This window comes from Zonotrichia leucophrys, chromosome 9, assembly GCF_028769735.1.
Source record: "Zonotrichia leucophrys gambelii isolate GWCS_2022_RI chromosome 9, RI_Zleu_2.0, whole genome shotgun sequence".
Classification (NCBI taxonomy): domain Eukaryota; kingdom Metazoa; phylum Chordata; class Aves; order Passeriformes; family Passerellidae; genus Zonotrichia; species Zonotrichia leucophrys.
In genome coordinates, this window is record NC_088179.1 from 21496801 (window position 1) to 21522457 (window position 25657).

Genomic DNA, 25657 nt, shown 5'->3' on the forward strand with positions numbered 1-25657 from the left:
GGAGAGCCGTGCGCGTCTCCCCGTTCATTCCTGGCTGCCGCTTGTTTCCAGAGCCGCTTCCACAGGGACAGCCTCTCCCCGGGCCTGCTGCAAGCCCCGGGCAGCCGCCGGTACCGGGCCCTGAGCTCGGTTGCACCCAAACCCGGTTTTTGGGAGGTTTTTTTGGGATGTTTTTTGGGATGTTTTTCTCTCCTTTCCCCAGCGCAGGGAGCGCACCCGCCCGTGCCCTGCAGTGCGGGGCTGCGGCCGCGAGGGGGCGCCGCAGACCGCGGTGCGGCGCGCAGGGGCGCGCAAGGGGCGGGCAGGAGCGCGCAGGGCCGCGCGGAGCCGCGCAAGGAGCGCGCAAGGACCGGGAGAGCCCCCGGGGCCGTGGCAGCTGCTCGGCGCTCATCTCTCCGCAGCTCCGCGCTCATCTCCCCGCGGATCTCTCCGCAAGCGCAGCTCCAGCAGCGCTCCCGAGGGGCGGCGGGGGCTCCGCGGGCGCTCCCGCGCCTCTAAAGTCGTTTGGAGGCGGCAGCAGCGCAGGGCGCAGACAGCGAGGCTTTTGTGCGTGGAGCACAGCGCAAAGCAGGGAAAAAATAAAGAAAAGGGGGAGAGAAAAGAAAAAAAAGGAAAAAAAGAAAAAAAAAAAAAGTGGTCAGAGTAGGTTTGTTAAGGAATCCGGTAAGTTATAGGAAGCAAAATTAAATGTCTGGTGCTTACACGACGGCATGTTTTACAAGGGAGAAGGAAACTGTGCAGAAAATGCATGGGCTTTTATTGTTGGATTTCATTGCCTGTATTGTGGTGGATGCTTTATGCTACGGAGAGCAAGTTTAATTGAACCAGATCGCTGATTTCATATAGTAGGGGGCATGGGGTGGGTGTTTTTTTTTTTTGTTTTGTTTTCGGCGTTAACCCTTTCGGGGACTGGAGGCAGGCAGGGCTGAGCTCCGAGTTTCAAGCCAGCAAATAAAAACACATTACATAAAAACAAACACCGAGACCAGTTATCAAAGCCTCAATCTCTAGCTATTATTTTCCCTTGTATTTGGAGCCTTTTTTTTTTTTTTTTTTTTTTTAAATCACATCTGTCGTTCCCAGCCTTTCCCAGGACTGCAAAGCAAAGTGGACAGCTTCCATGTGACCACCTAGTACAGGAGGCGTTTTCTGCTGGGAAACTTTGCAGTGGTTTTTCTCCTTCCCTTTCCTTCTGAGAGCTCGGAAAAGAAAATGTGCAATCTTCCCAGTGATTAAAGTCTCCGAATTTGTCTTCAGACTTATCGGGTTTATCCAAACTTTTGTGTGTGTGTGTGTATCCCCCCGCCCCCCCTCCCGTGCATTTGTAAAGTAGCCCCATCTAGCAATGATAAATATCCCTGTTGATCACTTGATTGATTACCTCTCGGAAAGGTCACGCGGGCTTGCAGTAATTTCCTTTTGCCTAAGGCTCCCTTTTCACTTTTACTCCCGCACGACAGCTCCAAGTATACAGGATCTTTATTTTTGATTTTTAACCCCTAAATAGCTCCCCGAAAACAATGCGCTGGTGAAAAGAAGGAGGGAAATCAGCCGGCGGCTCCGCGCTGCCCCAGCCCCGCCGCGCTCTCCCGGGGCGGCTTTGGGGAGGGAGAGCCTCCCTCCCCTGCTCTCCTGTGGACTGAGAATTCGGATTTAAACAACCAGACAAGCTATTAATTTACCCATGCTACCCAGGGTCCTGAACCCAATTAATTTCTAATAATTACAGCCCAAGGGGGCTGGAGAGATCCCTCTGCCTCTTTCTAGCCTTGCCACTCCGCGGCACCGAGGTCAGCATATAATAATAAAGTGTATATTTTGAAAGTGATCAGCAGAACAGTGAGTTATTGCAATGAATGAAAATTGTTTCCATTTTGGCTAATTGAGCCCGTGGCTGAAAGCTGGAGTTCTGAGACTAAATAAAGAGGACTGTTTTATTTCGACGTGGGCTGGAAATCCCTGCATAGCTTTTCGGTCACCCAGCAAGAAGCTTAATTTCTTACCAGCAAACCTGAAATCAAGCGTTGGGTAAACAGTATTAATAATTGCATTACAATGATTAAATTAATCTTACTGGTAGCTAGGAGAATATAGATTGAGATTGAATAACACGATGTAAAGTTCACTGCACAAAGACAATAGCACAACAAATACCTCGATAAAGAATTCCAACTTTTCTCCAAGTAGACTGCGGGGCTTGCTCAATTATAATGTGAGGAAGAGAAAATTTCCTGTTACGGGGAATGCCCTGAAACCTCTGTTTGAGGGGGTGCCTTTGGTCGCCCAGCCCACATTAGAAATAGATTTGATTTGGGGAAAAATATTTCCCCAAATTTTAATCCCTGTTTCTGCGCTGAAAGCGACCCCGCATCCCCACGGCCGGGGAGGGAGCAGAGGCTGCGGAGCTTCCCCGCACGAACGAAACGGAATTCCCGGGGGGCTGCCCGGCACTTTCCGGGGATGGGCGCGAACCCGGCGGGGCCGGGCTGGCAGTGCCGGTACCGGAGCCCCGGGCGGGCAGCGGGGACGGCGAGGACGGGGGCTGGAGCTCCGGGCGGGCGGCGCGGCACCTGCCGGGCTCCGGGGCCCTGGGACGGCGGGCAGGTGGCGGTGACAGCCGGGCACGGCCGGGGGCAGCGCTGCCCGCCCGGGAAAGCCGCATGTGTGCCCCCGGCCGGGTGGAGCGGCTCCCCGGGCACAGGGAAGGACACGCATCTCTGCCCGGGCTTTGCGGGGTCTGCGCTTGAACCGGGGCGCGGTTTGACTTTGCAAGTTCACGGGCGTTCGCGTTTTACCCGAGTGACCCGGCGCCGCAGGTCTGGGGTGTGTGAGGGGTGATCTGGGGACAGCTCGGTGCTGTCCCGCGTGTAAAGGCGCTGTTTGCGAGAAATCTCGGGGGTCGGGCAGTGCCGGGACCCCGAGAGCAGCCCCGGCCCCGCGCATCCCCCGTGCAGCCCGTGGCCGCTCCCGGCTGTCCCGGGACAGAGCGGCCCAGCTCCTCCCGGGACAGCCCGGACAGGGCACCCGATGGCTGCAGGGGCTCGGGGGGCCCTGCCCTCCTTTCCCTCCTGCTCCGGGGCGTTAGGTGCTCCCCTCCCGGCTGCGGGGGGATGTGGAGTGGGCAGACAGCAGCTGCGTGTCCTTAAAAAAAAATTAAAAAACCTCCAAGTTACAAATTAAAAAGAACGATTGGCATCAAAGACGGCTCCGCAGTGCGGGTTCAAGCGCTTGCGCCGGGCGTGCGGGGCAGCAGCGCGGGAGCCGCGGGGCCCCCGCCCCAGAGCGGCGCTGGCACCGCTGGGTGCGGAGCGAGGGGGGCTCCGAGGGAGGCAGCACCGGCAGCCGGGGGTGGGAGGTGGGATGGAAGGGGGAAGGGGCGATGCTGAGGATTTTATTAAAACAAAAAGTTGAGCAGCGTGTATGTACTGGCGCAGCCCCGAGTCTGAAAGATTGTAATTTTCTTTTATGGTGTCTGGCAGGATTTGCAACAGATATTAATGGGAACATAAATAGCGCATGGAAGGTATTGAACAAAACTGTTTAATGCAAGGAGGTTGTACCGGGGGAAAATCTATACGTAGTTTGGATTGATTCATACCTCGGACACAGCCATCCCCTAAAGGAGTTCCCAATTTCTGCGTGCTCCCTCTTTGATTGGCAAACGCTGTAATTAAAACAGATTAGAGCGGTCGGCGTTACTGTTTTTAAAACGCTTTTTTTCTGCCCAAGCGGCGGTGGCTGAGCCGAGTTCAAGGTGGCGAAAAAGTGTGCGCGCCGGGAAAGTGTACGATTTCATGGTCCGCATACATAATAAAACATGTAATCAAATTATATCTCTCTGCCTCTATATGCGGAAAGATCTACGGTAATTGCTGCCGGGTGAGAATAAACTATTTAAACCTCGCAAAGACTCCAGAACAGCATTAACATCCCATTAAAAAAAGGGAAAAAAAGGCAGAAAAAAAGGTGTCACCTCTCCCCCCAGCCCTATCCCCGCGGGAGCCGGGTCTGCCCCGCTGGAGCCCCTCCCGGTGCGCGGGCGGCGGAGCCGCTGCCCCGCGGCCGCTGTGGCGCAGCCCGGCGGCGGCTGCGCGCCTCGTCCCGGCCCGTCCCGGCCCCGGTGCCGGCTGTCAGGGTCCCCACCGGCCGTGATGGATCGCTGCAAACTTTTTTTTGGCGGCGCTGAAATGTTGAAGAGCGGGGGGGAGCCGCCCGTGCGCATGTGCGAAGGTGTCCAAACTGACAATGCTGGAGAGATAGCGAGCCGGGATTGAGAGAAAGGGAGAGTGTGTGTGCGGGAGAGGGAGAGGAGAGAGGGAGAGGGGGAGCGAAAAAGGAGGAAAAGCTCCGGGAGGAAAAAAAAAAAAGCCCCCCCCTACCCCAAGCCCACGCCAGCATCGGCCGCGGGACTGGCAGCATGCGATCCAAGGGCAGGGCGAGGAAGCTGGCCGCAAGTAGGTGCAATACCCCTTTCTCTTGGCTTTTCACCCTCCCTCTCTGCCATGTTGCATAGACATGTCTGGTGCGGCGCGGAGCTCGCAGGCAACCTGCAGCATCCCCTCCCAGCCTGCCGGCTCGGCTCGGCCCGGCCCGGCTCGGCTCGGCCCGGCTCGGCGGGCGGCGGCGGGACCGGGGCGGGGGGAGCGGCGGCCGGAGCCGGGCCGGGGGCTGCGGGCGGCCGGCGGGAGGTGGGGAAGGAGTTGAGGAAAAGTTCAGTGGCGAGCCCTGAAGTTGCTGCCGCCGCCGCCGGGGGCTGGAGTGGGGGGGGTCGGGGAGGGGGTGCGGGAGGCTGCGGGCCCTATAGTGGGCGCTGTGCGCTGCCGCAGGCCCGGGGGCGCGGGGGGAGCGCGGAGGGGCAGCGGCGGCTCCGCGGGGGAGGGCGGCGGCGAGCGGCGGGCGCAGGTACCGGAGCGGAGCTGCCCGGGCTGCCCCGGCCCAAAGGCGGCTCCCGGCGGGCGCGGAGCCCCGAGCGGAGCGCGCTGGGGCCGCTCCGCGGGGCCGGGATGCCCCGCGCGGTTCCGCGGGGACAGCGCCGAGCGCCTCCCAGCCCGCCGGAGTCACCCGCGAAAAGTTGATGTAAATGTTGTAATTTCAGGCGCTTTTCCAGCACTTTTTTATACAGTTTGGCCGCCCGAAGGTCTGTGTTCCGCGAGGCGAGGGCTCGGCCGTCCACACGCAAAGCCCGACTTACTTAATTATTTGTCTTACGCTCACCCCATCTGTTTCTCCTTTATGATAGGGATCTCTGCTTTTAACTGCTGCAGTGTTGGGGCTCCTTTTTTCTTTTTTTTTTTTTCTCTTTTTAAAATTTTTTTTTTCTTCTTTAAAAACTGAGGGATTCAACAACAAAACTTCGCCAGCTTTCGCGTCCTGTTTTAAAAGCAACTGATGTCTTTATTTTCTCTGACACATCTGGGCAAGTTTCATTTGATATCCATGGCGGTGGCAACTCACACTCCCGAGTAAAAAAAAAATGGGCAGGAGGAAAAAATGTCAGATGAAATGTTGCATAAGTTGTGTGACGTAAAAAGCAGATGCTTATTTACACTTTATTTGTGAAGGGGGAAAAATAGAGAAGCGTGGAAAAGGGGAAGTGAAAGATGTCTCTGGATCATCATCAGCTTTTCTCTGAACCTGAACAACAGCAGCAACCTGCGTTTGATTAGGTGATCTCAAAGTGGATAGTCCAGCGCCCTCAATTTGAAAACAAATACATTTTTAAATCTCAAGGTTGCCATCCATGCTTTGGAGCTAATTATGGGGGGGAAAATCTCCCATCCCCGACAGAATCCGTCAGGTTTCCTCGCCTCTCCCTTGCTTTGCTGGCCGCGCAGCGATGCAGGGCTCCTGCTGCTGCTCCTGCTCCGGCTCCAGCTCCGCGGGCGAGATCCGATCGACTGCAAACTTTGCGCGTCTTGCAGCAGCAGCAGCAGCAGCACTTTCCCCTCCTAGACAGATGTGTTGCATTAAATAATCCTTCGGTTACAATCGACTCATAAAGGAAATCATATTTAAAAAGCCGGGATTTATTTCTTTTTTTGTGTTCCGAAAAGCTGCTTCTTTCCCCCCCGAAGAGCGTCTCAGTTTCATGGCAAGTGGAAGGAGGGCTGGAGGCGACCTCTTCAATTTAGTCGTTCGAGAGAAAAAGGTTTTAGCTTTTCAGTTCTTTCTGTCTGAGTTAGGAATAGGAAAATACTTTGCAGCCTTCGCTCTTTTGCGTGGAAAAAGATACAGATCGGGATAAAGCGCATTTCTTGTACTATTTCACTTTTATTGCTTTATGCGTGAAACAAAAAAATCGCCCCGATTGCGTGACTGTCGCCAATACCCAGGCAAGCTTTTCCCTCCTAATTAAGGGAGAATACCTGAGGGGTATTTTCTTGACCTTAGTGTAAAATTGCTAAAAAATAATTTCGAGGCTTTACCCAACTCTTAAAAAAAAAAAAAAAAAGCAAATAGAAAAATAATTCACAAGAAACAAAAAGAGCCACGCGGGGAACAGCCAGTGAATTTTTTAAATGTCCAGCTGTAAAAATAAGGCGAAGCACACGCCGCAGTCGCTGTGCCCGCCGCGCTCTCGGGGTGCGGGCCCTGCCGGCCGCGGCCGCGCTGCACCTGCGCGGGGATCCGCGCCCCGGGACAGGCCCGGGACAGCCGCCTTTCCACCCGGGCGGGTTCGTGCCCGCCCGGTGCGAGCGTATCCCCGAATAACCCCCGCCCCAGCGCCGGCCCGGGGCAGCCCAGCCACCCAGTAGCCTCATAAAGAGACAGAAGGTGATCAGATTAGGGGAACACACGTGAATAAGGAGGCACTTGTTACTTTTACACTTTATCACCACTTTTTTACAGGCAATTTAGTGCAGCCAAGGTAGATCCAGATCCCTCTAACCATCTGAGATAGTAAAATAGCACTTTCCTAAGTTTCAGCAGGTTTTCCTGCGCCTGTAATTTGCCTCAGTCTAGTACTTAAAAGGCTTGATTGAAAAACAGAGCCGGCAAGTTTATTTGCCTGTTTAAGACTGTCCGGGAATTTGTTTTCGAGCAGGGAGACGTTTGCCGTGTGCCGGCCGCCGGCCCTCTCGGCAGGGCTGTTTATTTGCCATGGCTTTACCATCGCCTCCGCCTCCGGGCGCCGGCACCGCCGCGGGCACCGGCCAACGATGCTCCGGGCCTGGGGGCGGCCGGCGGTCCTTCTGTCCCTCTGTCCGTCTGTCCCTCTGTCCCTCGCACCCCGCCCCGCCCGGCCCGGCCCCTCCGCCGCCGATGCCGCGGGTCAGCACCGCCCCGGCACCGGGCCCGGCCCGGCTCGGAACCGCCCGGCTCGGCACAGCCCGGCCCGGCCCGGCCCGCGGCATCCCCGGAGCGGCGCTGTCCCCGGGCGGCTCCTGCGCGGGCACGGGGGCTGCGGGGACGGGCCAGACAATCCCATTATATGCCGGGCATATTTTCACCAGGCGCTTCATTAACCCTTTTCAGGGCGGAGAGCGGCGTGTGGCTTTTCGCTCCCTTTCTGCCCTTCCTTCACTCCTTCTCTTCTCTCCTCCTCTGCTCTCTTTTACTTTCTTTTTCTTTTTCTTTTCTTTTCTTTTCTTTTCTTTTCTTTTCTTTTCTTTTCTTTTCTTTTCTTTTCTTTTCTTTTCTTTTCTTTTCTTTTCTTTTCTTTTCTTTTCTTTTCTTTTCTTTTCTTTTCTTTTCTTTTCTTTTCTTTTCTTTTCTTTTCTTTTCCTTTTTCTTTTCTTTTCTTTTCTTTTCCTTTTTCTTTTCTTTTCTTTTCTTTTCCTTTTTCTTTTCTTTTTCTTTTCTTTCTTTTCTTTTTTCCTTTTCTCCTCCTCCATTTTTTTTACCTTCTTCTCCATTTTTCCCCCTCCTTCCCTTTTTTTCCCTCTCCCCCCTTTCTATCCTTCTCTCTTGCTCAGGGCCATCAGCCATCCCTGAATTTGGTTCCAGCTTTTCCGGCGGGGCTGAGCCCTGCGGTGCCTCCCGGCTGCTCCCGGGCCGGCCGCGGGGCTGGGCAGGGAAAGGACACAAAGGAAAAGGACTGTCCGAAAAGGCTAGCCCGCTATTATTAATACAGCCCCGCTTGTAAATGAAAAATGTAACCCTTGTTAATTAACGCTGTTTACATGGGGTACAAGAAACTTAAGAAATGTTTCTACAAAGGGGAAGGAACTGTTTACAAAACTCTTTCAAAAGTGTGACATATTGCTGCAGTTCCAGCACTAAAAAGCCAAACACACTTACACGCCTTTGAAGTTGGCTGGCTGAGGCAACATTATTTGACTGGGATTCAGATATTGCTTGTGGGTATAACTAATGGCTTTTACCTAGTTAGTGGGCTGGGAGGGGCGAGGGCCTGGGCGCCGTGGCCATTGGGTCCCTCTGGAGAGCCGGGGCTGGCTCCCCGCCAGCTCTGTACAATGTCAACATTGAATATTTGAATTCCCAGACTCTATTTAACAACTTTCTAAATAAATAAACTCATTGTGTGTCTGTGTTTAAAATTATTTCACCTCCTTCATGAAAGCTACAGCATCTTATTACACCGGCCTCTCGGGCTGCTTTTCCCCCTTTTCTTTCCAAACAAACACAAACGGAGCTGAGCACTTTTGGTGGTGTTTTTTGTTTTTCACTGTCTCCTATCTCTCCCCTTCTCACTTTCTGTCTGTCTCCTCACAAAGCACGACTGGCAGCTGCTCGGGCATCCCACCACGTCCTCAGAGGGACAGCTCTGTGCACCCTGTTATCTAATCATAGCTAAAACCAAAGCCAGGTTCACCAAGCCAGTTAAATATTAATCATTTCTAAAAGGAGGCCCAAGTGAGTGCCATTGCTGCAGCAGTGCCCTGTACATACTCAATCATTTTGGCTGCCCTACCCTAGGCGGGCTCCAGGGACAGCTTTCATTGTTGTTTGCCATAAATGGCTATTAGTGTTCATATTCACCTATTCACCTACTTATTTCAGTAAGTGTGGATGTGGCTGTGCTTATGGAGAGGTGTGCACACACGTGTGTTCAGAACATGCTTTTCTGCTTATGCCATGGAGATATATTTATTTATGTGCATAACAGCTGTGTCTGTGTGTGCACATACAGAGAAAAGCAGGTAAATCCATTTGATATTTGTAATTGCAATTAATATATGTACAGTGTATAATTTAGGGAGAGATTGTGGTATGCACAGGCTGCAAGGGTGCTTGTAGTCCTGACACCAATATTTGTACATCCACAAATGCTCTGAAATTCTCTGTAGGGAACACAGAACTGATATGCAGGAGCCTGGGTGTTGTTCCCTGGGATGCTTCCCAAATACACACTAATTGTGCGCTTCCGTGGCAGGAATATCCATTGTAAAATATTTATTGTCTTCCCATGGAAGTAAAGGTGGCTGGACAGAGAAGGCATTTCTGCCTGTCCTGGGGAGCACAGCTCCCTGATAAAGCTGTCTGAGTTGGTGAAGAAGAAATAGGAATGAATTTTCTGCCAGGACAGGTATGTGGTGGAAGACAGAAAATGTTGGTGGTTGCTCCCGCCCCAGGTGGATGAGGAAAGGGCAGTGGGGAAGCAGATGGAGTTTTGTAAATCTCAGCTAATGAAACCTTGTCCACAGAAATTGCCTTGCTTTGCAGTAAACCACTTTTTAAACAAATGTACTTTAGCTTTGGAAGGGCTTGTTCAGACACTTAGGTTTCCAACCAAGAATTCATAATATTTGTTTATTTAAAATTTAACTAGGTTTGCTGTCATTTTTGGAGCAAGTCGGTGTTCTTTTGCTGTAATTTAATACAATCAGTTTTACATCATTTCAGTTTAGTTAGGCAAGAAGTGGCTTATGAAGAGCAGAAAAAGGTTTAATCCCACATGGTTTTCAAACTAGCAGATGCAAGTGTCATTTTATTCAGTAGACAGAGCTAGAACTGGACAAATGCAGATTAGAAATGAGGTTTATATTTTAAAGTAGTGAAGGTATTTAACCAGTAAAACTATTTACTGAGAGCTGGGTGGGTTTCAACCTCAGTGGAATTCCTTTGTCTTAATTAAGGTTGGCTGTTTTTCTAAAAAGATATGAGCTAATCCAAACAGGAATTAATTTAGGGAATTCCTGTAGCCTGTGTTGTACAGGGGTAGCAGACCAGACCACTCTTCCTGGTTTTATAATCTATGCACCCAGTTAAAGCAGTGCAGTTTCATATGGAGACATAAGCTCAGGGCTGGGATCACAGGAATGCACTTAAAAACGAAATGGTCATTAAAAAACCCAGGTTCAGCTCTGACAACGCAGAGCCAACATCTGGCACAAAGTGTTTTCCATCCTCAGCACTGCTTACCTGCATCACAGGCACCCTCACGAGTGCCCAGCTCTGAGGGCAATGCAATGATGGGTTTGTCAAAGATGGGAAGGAGGAGCAGGGTGTGGGAGCCGAGGTTTGGGTGCGGAGAGCAGGGTCCGGGCTCGGTGGTTTGATCGCTGCTCTGTGATGGATTTCCAGTGGGTTCCTGCCCTGTTCCTGTGCAACAGGTTACTGCTGCTGCTGTTCTAAACAGCCAGCCAAGAGCAGCAGAGACCATGATATAGATCAGTAAGCATCAGGAAGCACCTCCAGGACCCCTTTGCTGCAGGATCTGCTGGAGGGAGGTGTTTGCTGGCAGAGGAGCAGCAAGGTGGGGAAGGGGATGGAGGAGCTAAGGAGAAGTGGGTGCTGTTGTCCCCAGGACTCTGTCTCTTTGCACTGCCATTTTAAATAAAAAAATCAAAATTCTCAGGGTATAAAGAAACCCTGTCTGATCACTGATTGACTTTCTGTTCCCTCCCTTTTGTTTGCATTTCCAGGCTGTGCCGAGGCATTGCCTTCTCCAGGGCTGCTGGAAGAAAGGGCAGCCACGGATACGTGTGGGAGGAGGGAAGCTAGCCTGCAATGAATATTGTATTTGGTGCTAAATATGTAACAAAGAGAAAGAAATGTGAGTTAATCCAGCAATAAGAGTTGGGAAGTGAAATGCAATTCGTTTTATTTCAGGGTTTAATGCTGTGGTCTGTTTCAGTGAAGCATTATCTTTTAAACTGGGATATACACAACGACATAACCCCCACTACCTTGAGGGAATGTCAGAGTTTGATCTCCGAATAAAGGAAATTCAGAGTTAAGGCTGAAATGTACCACATGGCCTCCAAGTCCCAGGAACAACAGGAGGCAAGGAAGTAGCTAAAGCTATGGGCTGCACTTTAAAATGAGTCCAGCAACTACCAAGCCGCCAGCGCTCGTTGCAGATCCACAGCACGGCTTGAGCTGGGATTTGTATTGGCTGGAGAGAGATCTGGGATGATCTTGAGTCTTTTTGGAAATCTTGCTGCTCTGTGATGAGCATGAGAGTTTTATGGTGGAAGGATTACAGTTCTGAGCTTAATTTATGTCACAGAAGCACTCCTGTCTCCTTTGACACCGATAGCTTTTGTTTAGAAAATCTTATATTGGAGCGAAATTTTGGTTCAGCAAAGAAATATACCCAAGTTACAGTTTTGTTTCTCTTCTGAAGAATTGCTTTTATGTCTGAATGGGTGCACTACATTTTAGCCCTGTTTAAACTCCAAACTAAATTTAAATTGCCTGTAAAATAATCCACAGAATGGAAACTGCCACACAATCGTAGCCCTTGCTCCCTGACCCAAACCCATATTCCATTGCAGAGCAGTTCACTGCTCTGTTCCGTGATTACAGTAAGTTAGAAACCAGAAGAGCAAGACTTCTATGAATAGGTTATTTTTGGCAATTGCATCACCAATTATGTATAAAATTTCAAAAAATATGGGTTCTGCCAGTTTGATCTCTGAGAAGGATACAGAAAATGAAAGCTTTGAGACTGCTGTAACATCATACTATTTTGTCTATTAGATATCATTAGATTACCAGAGTACTGAGACCTTCATATCAACCAGGCTAACAAAAATTTCCCAGGTGGTTTAAATTAAAAAATTAGCCATAAATATATTTTGTATAATGTAATTTATTATGGATGTTTATTGTGTGCAGTGGGAAAATGTTTGGTTTCGGATGATCTTACCGTATAACATGTGCCTTACTGAAACTGTTTATACTGAGGCAGCCTGGAAAAGCCCCAGTTTAATTCTGAGACCGGCTGGGCTACATGCTCTGAAAGCCACAGGAAGGCAGAGCCCTTCCCCTGAAAGCCAAAGGGGCAACAGCATCTTGTGTGGGACATGTGCAACATAAAACTCGGCAGTGGGGAAAGTGCTGAGCGGCAGAGAAAGCTGAAGGGTGGCTCAGGGCAGGGTTGTTTTATGGGGAAAATGGGATAAAAATGATACTAGATTGCAGCAGGTCCTGTTATATTGGGATGGGAGGTTCACTGGTGTCCAAGGGATACTTTTCTCCCACATCCCACATTTATCAGCCCTCCTTTTGTTTCAGCTGGGTGTGGTGAGCAGGGCTCTGTGCTGATGCCCACCCATGACTCCTGATTTGCTCTTCTGCAGCACAGAGAGGGGGATTAAGTTGGCCTTAGGGACTCAGAGGTTCCTGTGATGGACACATCCACCCTCTGCTGGGATGCTGCAGCAGGGAGCTGATGGCTTCAGGGAAAAGATCTCCTGCCTCCTCTCCCGCTTTTTTGCACAAAGTCCACATGCTGGCAAGGGTGAAATCATTCCTCAGTTAAAGAAAAAACAAACCCTCAAAAACTTCCTCCCCTGCCCCAAGCTCCTTCACACATGTATTAACACCAAACTGGCAAAGCCAATGGAAAAGGATTTTGCGTTTTGGCAGCAGAGCTGGCCCAGAGCTCATTGCGGGCCTTCTCCCAAACCCACTGGAGCTGAAGGAGCTTGTACCGACTTCAGTGGGCCTTGGACTGGCTCTGGCTGGGAGGAATCTGCTTCCCTTCCTCCTTGGGAGAGGGGGGTTATCAGCAGCTTTTGCTCTGCGGTGAGCCCCAACATGTGATGCTGTAACAGATACCTGGATTTACATCAGCCTAAGTGAATTAGGTTGGCCCTATAATCTGGCCTCATTTAAGAGTCATTTTAGCCATTAGGATGAAATATGAACGCTGCTGATGGGGGCACTGTGGTGGCTCTGGATCCTTGTTTCCCACCGTGCTCCATCTCTCCCATGGGGTGAGGATCTCTGAGGGCTGAGGAGGTCACTTGGGGGGTGTGGGAGGGTCCAGCACCCCTGGCTTGCACTGCAGGGCTCTCCATTCCAAGGGCTGTGGTTCTCCAAACAGCCTGAATTTGTATCTTCTGAACAAATGGCTCTGCTGCTGAAGGTACCTGGTTCCTCCAGTAACTGCTCCATTTATTGCCTCCTGATTTCATCTCAGACCAACAGAAGGTGTGCGAGAGACAAGCACCGACTGCTGGAAAAAAATCACCCCAAACATGTCCAAAGCACAGCTTGAGTCACTGGTGGTGCCCATATTTTTGATTTAAAAACCATTTAACATTTCCAGCGTTTGACAGAAATGATTCACCTTCCCCTCTTGAAAACTCTTTGCCATTTGAACTTACCGTGGCACGTTTTATTTACTTGCACCTTGGTGAGGAATTAAGCAATGCTTTTGGTGAGTTTTAATCTTTCCCATTCTCTTTGTGGCTCTGTAAAAAGGAAAAAAAAAGGAAAAATGTTGTTTGAAATAATTTTGAAGTGATGTTTCTATTTTACTTTTTTTAGGCTCTTGATGTATTTTTGGCTACAGGGACTGGCATGGAGCATTGGTCTAAGAATATACAACACTGAAAAGCAAAGTGATATCAGCTGTATCTGAGCTAACTGCACTGCTTTTTAGTTTTGCTGTTTCATTGTTACTGTGCCATGATAATGATGATTTACAGCAATAATGAGGACTTCTTAATTGTAAAATATAAACAGCATGAGATATTCATCCTGATTCTTTCAGTTCATATGGAAAGCAATATTTCAGTAGTCACTGGCTGCCTGTGAAAATGCTATTAAGCAGCTATGCTCTGTCTGAATAATTACTGTCCAGGAGTTGGTGCTTTCTGGTAAAGCCAAGGTAACTGAGAAATGAAGAAATGATGCACTAGGTCACTCCAGATGATGCAGATCAGAGAGATCTGAGTGAACAAACCTGTGCAGTGTCTTTAATATCAGTGACCAGCCTCAGAATGAGAGAAAAGGTGAAATTATCTGTACTGTAGCAATGCCCTGAGTGAGAACTGAGCTGAGACAGAGCCAGAGGGGTGGTACAGAGTCAGACCCAGGATGGGATGCAGCAAACCTTCCCAGCTGGGGCTTCTACCATGCACCAAGCTGAAGGATCAGTCATGGACCAAACACAGAAGATTTATTTCCAACCTGACATTATTATTTATTATAACTTGAATTAAAACAGCAACCAGAGAATGCAGCCAGCCTGTTGTGCTGAGCTCTGTGCAAACACGGGCAGCCCGCACGGAGCTCAGGCCCTGAGAAATGCAGATTAAACTTGGGGCCTGCTGCCCTACACGTGCAATTACAGCATCACTGGAGGCAGTAATAAATTCCTGAGGAGAAATGGATGCTTTAAGGAAAATCCACGGAGTCAGGGCTCCATGGCTCGCACACGGGTGGACGTGCTCCAGCTTTAATCACATCAGCCCTTTCCCCCTACCAGCAAACCGCCCCTCTGGCTCTGTTTTAACTGACCCTATTATTTTTGGCCTTGTCCATAATCTTGGGTGATCAAGCTGCATTAAGCTATGAGTATCCTTGCAGCATCACCTGCTTGCTTTCAAAGCAAACAGCTCTGAGATTCTCAGGGAAGGAAGAAGGCAACGCCGGCAGGTAATCCAGGCCTATAAAAGCCCCGGGCTGTGGTTCCAGCCCGCCTTCCACGCGGGCTCTGCCAGAGGGACCTGAGCTGGCAAGAGCCAGCAACCAAAGAGTCCCTCAAGCCTATAAGGTTTATTAAGGCTCTTTTCAAGTCCCTGCCAATGAAAAGGGTCCGCACAACCTCTGAGTGAGGCTCCATAAGCTCAGTTTTATGTTTGGATAATTTGGAGCCAAACTGTCACGGAGTTCACATAGCGAAATACCCCACGGAGCATCGCAAACTGCGAAGAAAATATATCGGGGAAAGGGAGGACTGATAATTTTATGGTTTTCCTTGAAGTTAAGCAGTAAAATGGGCTTTATTTAGCAATTTCCGGACTTCTGATTGCAATTCTGTTACCAGAGTTACGGTTTTCGATACAACGTTTTGTAAATAGGGAGAAATGTTGGAAGCCAAGGTGCTCCAGTGCTTGGATCTGCTGTGGGAAGCAGCGCCACACACTCCAGGGTCCCAAAATGGATCAGACCTGGATTGACTTTTGGATCAGACCACTGGGTAGCCCTTGGAAGGGATAGTCCTTTAAAAAAACAGGAACAGCTTGGCCCAGGTCCAGGGATGAGCAACACACATTTATTTTTGGAGGGTGAAGCATTTCTAATTTGAATTACATTTAAGATCTATTTCAAATTAGAAATACACCTGGTTACAAATTAATAATACATCTGGTTTTTACAGGTGAGGTGATCATCACAATCTCCAGGCTCATTTTCTAAACCAGGCTATTAAAATCACTTGTCCCTCAGCCTTTTGGCTGTGTGTAAACCTAGGTGCAGAATCCACAAGATAAACCTCCACTATGTTTGCTCCTCACACAATAACTATTTTACGCTTGGCATGGCTCATCTTTTAAAAATCTATTTTACAATGTAATAATTCACACCCACTTCTCTTTGGGAAGTCATTTATAGAAGGGAAATTAAACATGGCTGGGCTCTGGAGGGAGTACTGCTGATACATGCAACAGCTCAAAATGTTGAGGGAAGTGGTTCTGGATAAGGGAGAAGATGCCATCTTGACCTTGGTGGTTTGTTTATTAGACACTAAATCACAGACATTTCTTCTTCCAGTTCTCACTGGTCTGAGGACGCAGATATAACCTTAAAAGCCCTTTCTGGGGTTTTAAACAGAATTTAGACCTCATCATTGCTCAGTGCTATTTATGCAGCTTGAATGAGACAAGGGAATGCAGAGACCACTGTGGGAAAGAAAAAAGGTGAAGAAACTAGAGGAAAAAAAAGGAATATCCATTCCAAAGACTGGATTTCCTTTTCATAGGTTGCACTTCCTGGTACCACAGAGTAGAGAGAATAAGAAAATATTTGATGTCTTTTACCCACTTTGTTTATGCACCTTGTACATACCACAGCCAGTAACCATCAAGCTCAGCCTGCCAGTGCTCCTAGAAAGAAGGGCCAGCAGCAAAGGAAGCACTGGGAATGAGGTGGAGGTGACCAGAGAGTGGGCAGGGATGGAGGGGGGAAGAGGACTGGGAAATGGGACGTGTCTGATGGATTGCTGTCAGACCCCTGAGCAGGAGGAGCCAAACAAATCAGCTCTGCTGGCACTTTCTGCACAGGAATAATTTGGGACATCTGTTTTAAGAGATGATTGGTGCTTTTCTTATACGAAATAGGCCCTGAATATGCTGTTCTCCTGCTTTCCTCTGCTTCCCCAGTGCTATATCATTTATATACAAATATATAAATATATATTTATACAGGATCTCAGCAAGCTAACATGGCTAAACCTCTGTGCATCTTGACCTCCTGCTCAGCCTCCTGTTTCAGAGGCTCGGTGTAAATGAAGGTGCTGGGCTTACTTTTCAGGTCCACATCTTCCCTCTGTGCTCCTGCTGCAGAAATAGCTGTGCTCCAGGGGTTGGTGAGGATCCAGCTGAAGCCTGCGAGGGCTGGAGGGAGCAGTGTTGCTTTAGGCTCCCTGCCTGAGGAGTGACATATCAGAAGTAATAAGTCTGAGCCTGAGCTGATGTCTCACAGCATCGGGGAGCGGGCTGGAAGGCTGAACTCCTGCAAAAATGAAAAGCAAGGAATTTAACAGCAGTAAAAAAGAGGTTAAGGAAAGAACAAAAAAGGAAAGGAAATAAAAGTGATATGAATGGCTAGAAAAACAGCTACGTCCGAATATTAACCTCTACTGCTGTATTTTGACACTGGGCTGAGTTAATAGAAGTACATGGCTAATACACATTAAGCTGGAAGAAGGCACTTAATTTCAGAAAGTATCTGGATCAACTTAACGTGAAAATGTATTAACAGAAGATATTTTATGTACGTCCAAATCTGCCAATAGCTTGAAGACATATTCTGCAGGAGGCTAGCAAGAGAAAGTGTGTTTCACTGGTGGGGTTTTCAGCCAAACTCTCATTCTTGAGGCTTCTTTTCCCTTTCTTCTCCATGATACCTTTTCCTCAACCATCAGAGGAGCAGGAGCAGACAGACCTTTTCCCCAGTCTGTGCCTTGTGTCAGCTGCAGGAGCCTCACAGACAGCACTGGCTCAAAGGGTTTTTTTTTCTCTCAGAATGCTAAAGAAGCAGCCCCAGAGTACAGGAGCTAAACTGGCGTAAAACTGGTGTAAAACTGGTGTGAGAGCAGAGCCCACTTTGGCAGGGGATGGGCTCAGTGCTGGCTGCTCCTCCTGGGATCCATACAGAGGTGGAGAAAGCAGATACAGGGCAATCTTCACTCTGTCAAGGCCCTCAGTGTATAATGCTTAGAAGTGGAAAATAGTTTCAATTCTTTAAAATAAGGATTTTTCTCTTTCTCTTCTCTTCAGTTCTCTTCTAAAGAATTGAAAATAGTTTCAATTCTTTAAAATAAGGATTTTTCTCTTAGATTCTTTAAAATAAGGGTTTTTTTCCTTCTTTTGTATTTCGGTGTGTCCTTGGGGTTTGCATTCTTCCATAGGTATCATTTATTTCACAGCAAACAATCGTGGTGAGACAGCCTGGACTTTAATTTCTGGGAATATCTTTATAGGCTTGTTTTTGTGGCTATATAACAACATTATGTTATCTATCCATCTCTCATTCCACTTCCTGATATACAGAATTATCAGGGCTACCCATCAGTCACTCTTGTGTTTTCTAGCCCTCGGTGCTCCATCAGTTCTTAGGAGATTTTTCCAGTACTACAGCTACACTGATCTTGGTGATTATTAAAAAATTATATAACATCTTTAAAAACTCTGTTGAGATGTGGAACACCATCTGAGGAAAAGTAAATTTTAGACTGGAGTTATATAATTTCTGGTTTCCTGAATGTTCGAGTGAAGAAAGGCAGTTAACTAAGGTACAATTTTTTTCAAGGGGAAAAAAAAAGCAAAAAGCAATGTAGAAGAGCAGGAGATCTGCTTTTGCAATTATGTACTAACGAACTGGGACTGAGCCCCACCTGATGTTGTCCTCCCCAGCCTTTCATGTGCCCAGGCTGTCCAGCTGATTTCTTTCCATGATTGCAACAGGATTTCTCAGGTTTTCAGAATCTCACACAGTGTTTTTGTGCACTTGATGTGTCAGGTGTCCTGAGAGGGGAAGGGACATAGGGGTGGTGGGAGATACAGGGGTGAAGATCACTCAGTACAAAGAGAAAAGAAAGATTTGAAGGGTGATTGTGCATCTCCTGAGCTTCATCTCCATACAGCTGTGCAGGGACCTGCTCAGCTGAGCCAAATCAAGGTGAAATTGGCTCCTCTATTTTACACTTGTTTGCAAGGTAGTTAAGGCACAGAAAGGTCAGCTCTGTGCTGGGCAGAAGATGGGGCTCTCTCTTCCAAGTGCTTTGCTGTTTGTCCTGTAGGACACCGTGGAATGCTTTACACCCTGCTCTGGAGGAAGCTCTGTGTGGAGCCATGATCTCAGGTACTGCTCGTGTAGTGGTGGGTTTGGGCCAGGGGTTTTTGGGCTTTGGCAAAGTGTTGGGGTGATTCTGGGCTTTTGTCAAGTTTGCTGCTGCTTTTTGCTGCCTGCAGCCAAAATTGGGAGTGTTTCCATCTCCTGGCTGTAAGCACATGCTATAACAGGAGTCTTAAGGTGTCATCCCAGACCTGGTGACAAAATGTTATTTCTCCTGTAATACGGGTAGAGGCTACAAAAATGGTTTGATGTTTCCTTGAGGCCTAACTACTTTTCTTCTTTTTTTTTTTTTTCTGCAAAGTTTTCGCTTGTTTAGTGTTGTTTCTACTGGTGCTGCTTTTCTTTTCAGTGTTGGTTACAAAATCCCAAAGCAATGGGAGGAAGAGGTTTTTTTCCTCCCGTGTGTGCTTTTTCAGATTATGCTGGAGATTAGCTCAGGGGAATGACAAACCACTCTGTTCCCAGCACAGTCCCCATCCATAGCTAAAACATTATGGGAGTTGGTGTTGGATGCCATGTGTAGTTTTGCTTTGTGTTGCAGCCTTTAATGCCAGCCCTTCTGCTGCTTCTTCTTCCAGCACCATGATTCTGCTTATTGTCTGTACTTTCCTTGATGTATAGAAGCACTTAAAGAAAAAAATCAATTAATTTCTGGCTGCAGGTTTGGGTGACCATCAGGCAGCAGCAGAATCCAGAGTGTTTCTCAGTTTCTTGCTGCCCTGGTAAGCTGTGTGTGAGAAGGGAGATGTTTTTAAGGGTGCTCAGGGCCTGCCTTTCTCTTGAGCACTCACAGTGTGCTGTGAGAGCTTTGCCTCTTGCATTTGCAGTGGTGGAGGTGATTGAACAGCACCACCTTGCTCTGGTTTTGGTTAATAAGCAGGAAAAGGTGTGCTAATCCTAAAAGAGTGTCTGATAAAACCAGCAGAGCTGTCCCACAGGGGCTTTGCTGACCACAGCAAGGGTGAGGGGTGTGTTGGAGGCTGTTGCTGATAAGGAGCGTCCTCTAGAGAGGGCAGGAATTGCTGAAAGGGCTCTCCAGTTTCTTGTGCTGGGCTGGGGTGATTTCCCATGTTGGTGCTGGTGTTTCCCACATTTATGGCAACCACAGGCTTCCCAAAGCCAGCAGCACCTCTGCTCCGAGCAACACCAGCAGCAGGAACCTGCTGATCCGTGCAGAGAGTGCACAGCAGCAGAATGGTGGGTGAAAACTTCTGTTTCTTGTGTTTTGAAGATTTATTTTTTTTTTTGCCATGTGAAAAAGGACTTGCATGTCTGATGCCCCAAGTGAAAAATCCAGCCATGTTAGAGGCTGGTGCGTGCAGATGGGTGAAAATGTGCCAGTGTGTGCTCTAGCACTTCTTAGCTGGTTTACTCATGGATTGGGGTTCAGTGTGTGGGGGTTCAGTGGCACCCACGTTGTGGCTGGACCTGTGGAGTCTGTGAGAAACCTGTAAATTAATTTCTGACCAGACTGAGGCATCATTCGCCATTTAAAGATTGTAAACCTGTGTTTATCCAATGTTAACAGATGTAGCATAAATGAGTTCCTGTGCTGTCTGCTGGTCCACTAATGGCGCTTGTTTGTAAGTGCTTTATGTTAACAGCTATTTGATGGTGCCCATTAGTTTTTCCTAGGTTAATGTTATATAATAAAGTGAGTGCTGGCCAAAAGCAATAGTAATACGATAAACAAAAAATCCAAATGCTGGGTGAGAAATGTAATGGAGCAAGGGCTGAACTCTGGTGGGAGTTTGGTTTAATCGAAAGGTTAAAAAATGTTATAATTTGGGTTTAAGTAAATTGGCTCTTTAGTCCCAGAGGTCTTGCTCTTGTACTTCTTGTGCCTCCAAAGCTCCCACTAATGCCGATGGGAGTCCTGGGCGCACGAGAAAAGCGGGTTCAGGTACTAAAGTTACAGATTGGCTTGGACCAAAACCCCTAATCCAAATACCTCCGGCTTTTGAAAGCATTTGCCAATTGGATTTGAATCTGGACACAAACATTGTGGCTTGAGCTCATCTGAGCTCACTTACATCTGTGTAAATCTGTAGTATGGCCCTGATCCAGCAAAGCACGTAAATATGTGCTTAATTTGACTTCAAGGGGACTATTGTGCGCTTAAAGCTGAGCATGTGTTTAAGTGCTTTGCTGGACTCAAGTCCAAGTACATGGGAGTCAATGAAATGACACCAAATAGTGCAGTGTAAGTGAGATCTGAAATGAACCAAAATGTTTGCGTTTCTACCTGGAAATGAACACCCTGCTCACATCCTACGTATCCTGCGTGCACTTTGTGTTTTCATCCATCTGCACAGAATGCATTCTTTACAGTAACCTGTCCATTCAGTACAGTAAAAAAAAGAAATATACTTTGAATTTTCCTGCTCTATTACTCATATTTCATGAAATGTGTTCTTATGCCAAGTGTCTGTTTATATATATTTATACATGTTGTTTCTTTATTGATATTGGCAAGATACAAGAAGAAAAGAAATATTTTACAGTTAAAAACTTGTAAACAGTTTTATCCCTCATTTAAAACCTTTTTTTAAAGAGTTTACCTGATGTGGTTAAATTACTTGAACTTGTTTTTGGTTTTGCCAGTCTGACCAATATGAAAAGCATTTGTTAAAAGTGCAGGTTTGTTTTAAGCTCAAAATACACATTTTAAACATGTTTGCAATTAACTGACACATGAACATGCCCTTACACTCAACTACTAAATGCCACTTTTGTGCTTTAAATCCCACTTTTAGTGATTGCCACGCTACATAAAGCTGTCAATGAATATTTTCACATGAATACATTAAGGCTGTTAAAAGATCATGGATTGCTTGTCAGCTGCTGCAGCTCACTCCAAAGAGAACACAAAAGGGTTAATTGAGCTCAGCCCTGTAAAGGTGGCAGAGGCATAGACTAGAACTGGGAATTAAACCCAAAACAAATACAACAAGATATAGCCCTTGTGCCTCGGTATGACAACCACAATGCAGACATAAAGAAGTGTAAGCTGCAAATGTCTGTAGGTTATTAATGAGGTAATAGAAGCAAAATTAGGTATCAGCAGGGTTTGGCTCTGTTTGAATAAAACTGAGATCTTTTATCTCAGAATATGCTAGGAAAGACTCATAAGCTGTGATTTGGCGGTCTAGGCTGTGCCCTTCTTGGTTGTGGGAGTTGACTCATGCCATTTAAACTCACCAGTGTTTTCCACTCAGGGCAAACAGATGTGGGATCAGATACAGAGAAGGGCTGGCAGGGAAAAGGTTTGCATGGCAGTTTATGAGGAAAAATGCTTTTGTGTGCTGACTTCTGAATCAAAAGGATATTTTGCACTTCAGCTTTGTGTGCCTGGAGAGAGGATTCTTGCAAAGCCAATGTGGGGGAAGCACAGAATGGCAGTGCTAAAACACCTCTGTGTCCAGCTGAGCTCTGCCCAGGCTGAGCCTGGTTCTCTGCTGATTTCAGCAGCTTCCCTTGGGATTTACTTCAGCCTGGACGAGAGCAAAGTATGGTCACAGACTCCTGGTCAGGTCTTGGTGTCTGTGCCCTATAAGAGTAAACTTTTCTAAGAAATAATGGCAAAACACTCCTTTCCTGTGTCTCGGGGAAGCTGACAGGCAGAGCTGCAGCTGATGCATTGTGTGGAGTGATCTGCTCTGCCCCATCCCTTCTCAGCCCCACTGTCTGTGAAGTAAGTGACAAAACTCCCATTAACTTTAATGATGCAGAATCGACCTAAATGGATAAGGTTTGTCTTTAAGAAAAATCCCTGGGGGTTTCAATTACATCATAAATGTATTCAGTGGTTGTGAAGTGATTCTGGTGTACGTACAGCCAAACCCTGAATTCCTTCTCAAGTAAGTGTCTGGGTGAGGATTGATTACAAATCCTGCTCTGAGTTACACCCGTGCAGCTCCCCCGGAGCTGATGGCATTCCTCCCTCTTTCCCTTGCATGGACAGTGCAGAGGCTGAACAGAGCCTAGCACATCCTGCTCCCCTTGGACAGGGGCTAGGAGGGATGGAGTCTGTCCCTATGGATCTGCAACACTCCTCATGACCTGGAGCGGCACCTGCGGGGTGGTGGAGGCTGCACCAAGGGCGGTTTTGGCCCCTCAGCCTTTGAAGAGCTCTGGCATGATGTAATCCCAACCCTGTAAGCTGCTGCGGGACCCTGGGGTTGAGAGATGCCCTATAAATCTCTGTGGCTGGGTTTTGTTACCTGCCCGCTCTGTTACATGACTAATGACTGCAGGTAAAGAATGGGCAGTGGAGGAACAGGTAATTAACAAAAACATCCTTCTGTGTTTTCTGCTCAGCTTCCGTGACTGGTGTTTTCAGGAGCTGGGCAGATATGATTTGTAGCCTCCCTCTTTCACCAGAGCAGAGGCAGGGCTGGTTTGAAACCTGGCAATCCCTGAATGCTTCCCCAGATTCCTGCCCTTGCATTTGATGCAGCCAGAGCTGGTTTGCCAGAGAGTCACTGGTATCCACCTTGATGTGATGTTTTTGTGCTGCAGTTAAGTTGTTGGGGGTTTTTTATTTTATTTTTTTTTTCTGGAGCGTGGGTTGCTTTGAGAGTGGCCTGGTGCAAGTGCATTAGCAAAGTGAGCCTGCTGTAAAATATTGCTGCATCCAGCTGCCCTGTCAAGAGGTCAAGCTATTTGTCCCATCCAGACAGGGCGTCTAGTTCTCCTGGCAGCATCCCTTGCTTTGGCATGGGAAAACCTGTTTTGTTTAGCACTAGGGAAACAATACATATAAATAGTAATGCTTGAACCTAAACACTCCTGTTGTCTTTATGCAGGGGCTGCTGTGTTACTGGTTATTTTATGATAGATTTCTTTCCCCCCCCCGCCCTTCCGAAGGACTTGAGTCCCAGCCTGCAGAATAGCTGCCGTTGAGTGGAAGCATTCCTGCTATTTTCCCCTCAATTCAGAGGAAGCAATGCACTTGTGTTACCTTGGTGAATCGAAAGTGGTTTTCACTTCCCTTAATTAAGCCTGCTTTGGTGCTGGCCCCTCCAAGATGGAGAGCGCAGCGCACTCAGGAGCGCTGCCGCTGATTTGAATTCCTAAATTCCTCTCCTTGCAAACTTCAAAGGCAAGTATATTGCTCTAAGAGGCACCAATTATGTAAACCCTGGGCTATTCAGTATGTTCCATAATTATTTATTTTCAGCGAAAGAGGTTTTAACCCAAACTAGACAGAAAACTGGCATTTCTCCAGTTATTAGATTCTATTGAAAAAGGTATTAAACAATGGGCAGGGTAACATGGTAGATTAGTGTCCCTTCATCTTCCTGACCTGGGCATGTGTCAGAGCTGTACTGAGCTGACCAAAATTACTTTGATTTGATGGCCATTAAAGGTCAGGAGCAGAATGGGATCAGACGCCTTGGTTGAGGCTGAAGTACACAACATTATATATTGATAGTAATTAAGTTGTTTCGTTTAATAAGCACCATCAGATTTAAAGGCATTGTTACAGTATAGGGGCACTGAGAAGGAGAGAGGCAGCCAGGATATGGGCTGAGGGAGAGAGAAAGGGTTCTGGAATGAGTGAAATGTGTCCCTGGAGTAATTTTTTATTTTATAAACTGAATGCAAACCTGATGGAGAACTATGGAAATGAGCAGTCATGCTGGATACATACACACACTCTCTCAATATTCCTATACTGTGGGTAATGAAAAGTGCCTTCAGGGATGGGGTGGCCTTACCATTCATCAGTGCCATAGCCTTAAGTGGGTAATAACTAAGAGCTCCCATATCTAGTGTGTATATAAATTCTAGCTCCTCAGTATATTTGCTTCAGACTGTGTTTAATTTATACAATTCCTTAGCTTTAAAGCTGTCAATTGATAACATTCAATCTGTGAGCCTGACTGATAAAAGGGAAGGGAAGAAGTATTCTCTAGTGACTAGAGCAGGGGAAGGGTGTGGGGGCCAAAGATGGAAGTGGTGCTTCTTCCAGGCTTTGCTCCAAGGCCAAATGACACCCCCTGCCCTCCCTCTCTCCCCAGTTATTTTTTTCTTTATCCTCTTGGGACACAAATTGGCCCCTCTTCTTGGCAGGTGTTGGTTGTATCTACAGCAGCCACCTGCCATGAGGATGAAGGTATCTCTCTCACCTCCAACAATGATGAGGATCTGCCTCTGGCCCTTGTGAGTTTGGCAGATGCTGTTAGTGGTGGCTCCTCTGCCACCCATATTCCAGAGATGCCTGCAGGGTTAATCACTGTTTTTGGGAGGGTTGGTGGTAGAGCCAGCTGGCTTTTGGAAGGAGCAAGGTAGTAGAGAAGACTGCAGCACAGGAAAATAAAAGGAGAATGATTAATTGAGGGCTCAGCAGGAATTAACTGCCCTGTGGATGCTGAACCTGTGCTCATGCAAGAGTTGGCTCTGCCCTGGGACACAGAGGGGATGGGGGATGTGAGTCTCCATGACCAAGTGCTGTGTCAGTCACTGAAACACTGTAAAGAGGGCCAAGCTCTCACACTACAATAAATTTGGAAAGTTGAAGGGAAAATGGCCAGGCAGTTTGGAATTCAGCTTGTGAACCAAATATTGCACGTTTTTCACTGCACGAGACAAACTGATTAACAGGACGCTTTGTTCTTGACCCATATTTCAAGTGCCCCTGTGTCAGGAAGGGACTGGTCCAGAGCTTGGCTCAGTTTCCCTTCATTGTAAGATGTACTGGTTCCTCCTGACCCCAAGCTGCTGCTGGGCTGCAAAGGCTTCTCAGCACCTGTCTGTCCCACAGGTGGCCTTTCCTGTGGCACAGTGACAGCTCCTGCACGGGTGGCTGCAGACACTGTGGGACTCACAGAGCTGAAACTCTGCAGACCCTGGTGATTCCCACTGGCCATCTTGGTGCTGGTCCTGGGTGAGGCACACAGGGTTCTGCATCCCACTTTGGGCTCTCTGGTCT

At 47.9% G+C, this 25657-nt stretch overlaps 1 protein-coding gene across 3 annotated transcripts in view; it reads left to right on the top strand.

Moving 5' to 3' along the window:
• The first annotated feature begins 4287 nt into the window (after positions 1-4287).
• Positions 4288-25657, top strand: part of MECOM (MDS1 and EVI1 complex locus) — a 323830-nt gene continuing 302460 nt past the window's right edge. For 2 of the 3 annotated variants that reach the window (XM_064721122.1, XM_064721123.1), the window contains exon 1: positions 4288-4454. In XM_064721122.1, coding sequence (XP_064577192.1) covers positions 4418-4454 — 37 coding nt within the window. In that variant the 5' untranslated portion in view covers positions 4288-4417. Of the gene's footprint in view, positions 4455-18605; positions 18727-25657 lie in introns of those variants that run through there. The other variant, XM_064721124.1, reaches the window with a different exon arrangement.